The sequence below is a fragment of the Molothrus ater genome, chromosome 20, assembly GCF_012460135.2.
Source record: "Molothrus ater isolate BHLD 08-10-18 breed brown headed cowbird chromosome 20, BPBGC_Mater_1.1, whole genome shotgun sequence".
Taxonomy (NCBI): Eukaryota; Metazoa; Chordata; class Aves; order Passeriformes; family Icteridae; genus Molothrus; species Molothrus ater.
In genome coordinates this window covers 6,676,322-6,681,532 of record NC_050497.2, presented here as the reverse complement: position 1 = coordinate 6,681,532, position 5,211 = coordinate 6,676,322, and the positions used below count along the sequence as shown (strand labels likewise).

The following is a 5,211-nucleotide window of genomic DNA, read 5'->3' as shown; positions in this document are numbered from 1 at the left end:
CATCCTCCCCCTCCTGCTGCTCCTTTGTACCGGGCTCAGGCGGGCGGAGCCGCCGCAGGACAGTCCCTCCTTGGGCACCGTCCCGGGAGAGGCCCTGAGCTCTTCCTGTCCCGCAGAACGGGGGGAGAAGCTGCCCCCGGGCAGGGATGGAACCAGCCCCAAGCCCTGCGGGGCTGCTCTGGGTGCTGCCACAGCTCTCCCCCCACTCCTGACCTCCTCAGCAACCTCCACAGAGCACCCACGGGTGTCACCCCCCCCCCCCGGGAGGCTCCACGGAGCCACCTGCCCCCAAGGAGTGGGAAAATGGGGGCAGAGATGGTGCCCTGCAGCACCTGACTTTCCTCCCCGGACAGCAGGGAGGGGAAGGTTGGGTTTATTTGAACCTCCATCAGGAGGCAATGCAGGAGGGGAGGGGACAGGAGGGGACAGGGCAGAGGGCTGTCCAGGGGGCCAAACTCACCTTTCCCCCCTGCATACCCCCAGAGCACCCCAGACCCACAGCAGGCCTGGCTTTGGAGGACAGGAAAGCTCCATCTCAAAGGACAGAGAATTTTAGGGGAATCTCTGACAGGTGCAGCAAGAGCCAGTTCCAGTGACAGGATCTGACTATGGAAGGAGCAGAGCCACCATCAGCCTCTATGGCCCAGCCCTGGTGGCTGTGGGCTCACATCTCCTGGGGCCAGCAGCCCACACCCCACACCATCAGCTAGGACTGAAACTGTGTTTAGGAACAGCCTCCATCTTCACCATGTGCAGAGAGGCCACGTCCTGCTCTTGCTGCTTGAGGGGCTGGACACCAGGGCAGGATTGGACCTTCAGGGCTGGACATTGGCCTTCTGGCATTGCTGCATCCAGACAACCTCCCTTCTGTGGTCCAAGGCCAGGCAGGGAGGTGTCCAAGCCTTGGGAATTCTCCCACACACTGAAGGAAGCTGCTTTCTTCAGGCACAGCTAATATTTAGCTACAAAACACCTTCATAAATCAATAAGAGTGCACAGAGACCAAGTGTATTAAAATAACAAACAGACAAACAAAAAGACTATTTCAGTTTAATAATGGTTAATGCTGGGGTGCCCCACACCCTCCCCAGCCCAAGGAATCCCTCCCTGCACCCTGGTGGGACCCTTGCTGGGCACTGTCACCCAGTTCATCCTCCCACCCCCCACATTTGGGGACTAACAGTGGCCAAGGCCATCCAAACACACCCAAAGCTGTGTTTGTTCTGGGATTTGGGACCTGATTGCAGGAGATTGGTGGGACATCTTATCCCCTCAGGATCCTGACCCTCCTGCTGAGTCAGGGCCTGGCCCTGGGTCAAAGGAACGCAGCTGAGAGGGGAAGGGGTGTCTGGGAGGGACAGAAGAGGTACAAGCTCAGCATTCCCTGAGCCACACGCCCCACCGATGGGGTGGGGAGGGACAGGAGGAGAAACGCGTCCCCTCCTGTCCCTGGGCTGTGTCAGTAGGGGTAGGGCGAGACGGAGATGAGGAGGAGGAAGGTGCTGGGTGCTCGCTGCCCGTCTGGGAGCAGCGCCTGCACCTGGAGCCGGTGGGTGCCGGGCTCCCGCAGCGGCCGCAGGGTGGAGATGATGCCCCGGCCCCGCTCGCTGCGGAGGGCGAAGGGGCTGTCGGGCTCCGGCTCCAGCAGCCTGAACACGGGGCGGTGGCGCAGGGCGGTGGCCGGGGCGAGGCGCAGCACGTCCCGGCGGGCAGCGATGCCCAGGGGCAGGGGCAGCAGCTGGTACTGCAGCGTGGGGGGACCGGCCGGGCCGCAGAACGGGGGGCAGCGACCCACGCACAGCCTGCGTGAGAGATGGGCAATGCGGGATGTGCGGGGTGCCGGAGAGTGGGCAGGACACTCGGGGGGGCGTGGTGGGATGGGGAGAGCGGGATGGGCACTGCCAGACCCACAGCACGACTCACCCTGGGCTGGAGCCTCGCCGGTACCCACCCGGGCACGGCACGTCCGTGCAGAGGGCACCTCCGCGAGTGTTGAAGCACATCTGGCTTGAGCCACACTGGATTGTGCCCTCCGTGCACTCATCCACATCTGCAGGGAGAGAGGGGACAGGTCTGGGGTGGCTGAGATGGGGGTTCAATCCCCAGCTCCCCCAGCCTCCCACATCTGCCAGGACCCTGAGGCAGTGAGACACGAGCACTGAGTGTGGAGAGCTGAGGCTGGGAGCAACCATCCTAAGAAAGGAGAAAGACTTGCAGCCCCAAAAAGATGACACCCAGGGCACCATGGGGACGAGGCACCCCCCTGGCACCCCTGCACTGACCGTGGCAGGTTTTCCCGTTGGACAGCAGCCGATAGCCAGTGGGGCAGAGGCAGCTGTAGCTGCCCGGGCTGTTCCTGCACTCGTGCTGGCACTGGTTCAGTGTCTGACACTCGTCGAGATCTGTGGGATGAGAGGGGTGAAGGCAAGAGGGGAGGATCCGCCCCTCTGGTGCCACTGCCTTGGGCCAGCCTGGCTCTCACCTCCCCTTCCCAGCACAGCAAAGACCACAGGGCACAAAGTGGTGACAGGGCAGCAAGAAGGACACCAGGTACCTTTTGGGGACAAAGCAATCTCTGAACTCCCTTCAACACCCTTTCCCAAGCACGCTCACCAGCGCAGGTGCCATTCCTCCTGATGTAGCCCGTGGGGCAGGGGTGGGCCCGGGCTCCCCTCCCTGCATCCTTGGCCACACGGCGCAGGGCCAGCTGGCTGTACCAGGACCGTCCCCGTGGGCGGCTGCTCGGGCCCTGCCGGCTCAGGGGAGCGTCCCGGGGTTCGCTGCTCGCTGTGTCCCCTCCCTCCATCCCCGCCGTGCCGCACCGCCCGCCCGGCAGCACGGCCTGGCCGCCGGGGCACAGGCACTCGTAGGAGCCCCGCAGGTTGCGGCACTCGAAGGCACACGGTGGGGGGAAATTCAGGCACTCATTGACATCTGGGAAGGAAAGAGGTGGGGAGCTGCGGCTGGATGGGGGAGCTGAGGCTGGAATAGGGCAGAGGGAGGTGACCACGGGCCCTGAGAGCCCAGCTCATACCCAGGCATGGCCAGCCCGTGCCCAGCGTGCGGTAGCCGGGCGGGCAGGAGCAGCTGTAGGAGCCAGCAATGTTCTGGCAGACCTGGTTGTAGCGGCAGCCGTGGGAGCCCTCGGTGCATTCATCAACATCTGAGCAGAGAGCACAGGGTTGGGGGGACAGGGAAGTGCCACCAGGTGCCCCTTGCCATCCTCGTGGCCCCTCAGGAGGGTCCGTACCCACGCAGTACAACTGCCCAGGGTCTGGGATGAATCCCAGCGGGCACTGGTCTCTGTCAGCCCCTGTGAATTGAGCAGAGAGAATGCGACATGTCACTGCAGGAACATGGCCTTTGCACCCTCACAGACACCCAGAACTGATCACAGATCTCCATCCCCACGCTGGGGACTCCCCTGCTCACCTGCGTCAAGCCAGGCACGGAGCTGGAAGCGGAGCTCCTCTTTGGCTGGGTCATAGGAGGCTGTGATGGCTCTGGCCCGCAGCTGCTGCACCCGGGGGGGCTGTGGGCCCACGGGGGGGTCGAACACGATGGTGTGGTTGCAGTGGGCACGGAGGAGGCGCCCATCCCGCAGGAAGCTCTGCACCGAGCCCCCGGAGAGCTGCCCCGCGCCCGTCCGCACGTAGCGCTCGCTGAAATCCTGGGGAGAGGCAGGGGCGGGGGTCAGACCATGGACCCGCCGTGCTGCCGGCATGGCAGTCGTGGTTCCCATGGGGATAACGGGCAGTGGCAGCACCTGCAGCAGCAGCACGGCATCGCCCAAGCCCTCGGGCACGGAGCCGCTGATGACGCTGTCCAGCCGCAGAGCGCCAGCGCCACCCGCGCCCCGCGCCACGTGGGTGACCCGCAGGAGCTCCCCTGCCAGGAGGGGGACAGCGATCAGCACCCCACAGCACCCCACACACAGCTCCACTCTGGATCAGTGTGGTGCACGGGGGAGGTGGAGGCTGAGCTGACCAGGCTGTGCTGTCAGGGACCCCTCACCTGTGGCAAAGTGCAGCAGGGACTCGTGCTGGAAGGTGCCCTGCGTGAGCAGGAGCCCGTTCTGGGCTGCCCCGCGGGCCTGGGCCAAGGACCAGTAAATGGGGGCGATGATGGTCACCAGCACCCGCATCAGTGGGCCTGGGAACGGGGAAGAAAGGGTTTCACCATGGAGGCAGCGCCCTCCTGGGGGGCACCCGGGCTGCCCCATGTCACTGACATCTTTATGAAAAATCCTTTCCTTAAGATTTTTCCTCCTGAGAAGCTGAGAGGCCTCAGGAACAAAATGTAAACAATGGTTATCTGCTGCTGTGGAATGCAACAGGTGCATCTGGGATTGGTCTCGTGTGGTTGTTTCTAATTAATGGCCAATCACAGCCCAGCTGGCTCGGACTCTCTGTCCCAGCCACAAACCTTTGTTGTCATTCTTTCTTTTTCTATTCTTAGCTAGACTTCTGATGAAATCCTTTCTTCTATTCTTTTAGTATAGTTTTAATATAATATATATTATAAAATAATAAATCAAGCCTTCTGAAACATGGAGTCAGATCCTCGTCTCTTCCCTCATCCTAAGACCCCTGTGAACACCGTCACAGTCCCATCCATCCTTGCTCACAGTGGAAGTTTTGGGGGAAAAAAGGTTTGCTCTTGGGGGGACAAAAATATAAATAAAAACCTTTCCCCTAGGATTTACATCTGACAGAGGTCAAAACTCTCACAAGGGTGAGGGTAGAAATGTCCACCCACCTATGGCAGGTGGGATGCTCCCAATGCTGCTCTGGAGGGTGGTGGTGCTGGACTGAGAGTCCCCCAGCACGCTGGCATCAAGGCTGGACACACCGAGCTCGTGGCCATTGATGGCACCGACCAGGCTGCCTCGCACCTGGTGCAGCTCCCCTGGGGCAAATGGGATCAGGGTCAGGCAGCAGCACTGGGACTGCACTCCCTTGGCCTGACTCCCCTCTCACTAATTTGCATGTCAAAAAAAATCTTGTTTTCTGGAGGTGAAAGCAGCCAGAGCAAGGCAGGCAGTGTCCCTGCCTGGCTGCAGCTGTCCCCAGGGACCCCATGGCTCCAGGCACAATGCCATGTTGACAAGGGATGTTGTGAGTGTGGCCCTGTGCCTCGTCACACCAACAGGCACTGACACCCCCAAACCCTGCTCTGTATCAGCCTCAAGGTCCTGGCAGAGCCCCAAGC

The 5,211-nt window shown here is 61.9% G+C and overlaps 1 protein-coding gene across 1 annotated transcript in view; it reads right to left on the bottom strand.

The window, feature by feature from the left end:
* Positions 1-1,034: 1,034 nt before the first annotated feature.
* The window catches only part of HMCN2 (hemicentin 2), a 35,016-nt gene continuing 30,839 nt past the window's right edge, over positions 1,035-5,211 (bottom strand). The window contains 10 exon segments of the mRNA XM_036394203.2: positions 1,035-1,802; positions 1,924-2,050; positions 2,283-2,402; positions 2,614-2,934; positions 3,035-3,163; positions 3,251-3,313; positions 3,433-3,670; positions 3,767-3,888; positions 4,015-4,152; positions 4,759-4,908. Of these exon segments, the coding sequence (XP_036250096.2) occupies positions 1,460-1,802; positions 1,924-2,050; positions 2,283-2,402; positions 2,614-2,934; positions 3,035-3,163; positions 3,251-3,313; positions 3,433-3,670; positions 3,767-3,888; positions 4,015-4,152; positions 4,759-4,908 (1,751 nt within the window). The 3' untranslated portion in view covers positions 1,035-1,459.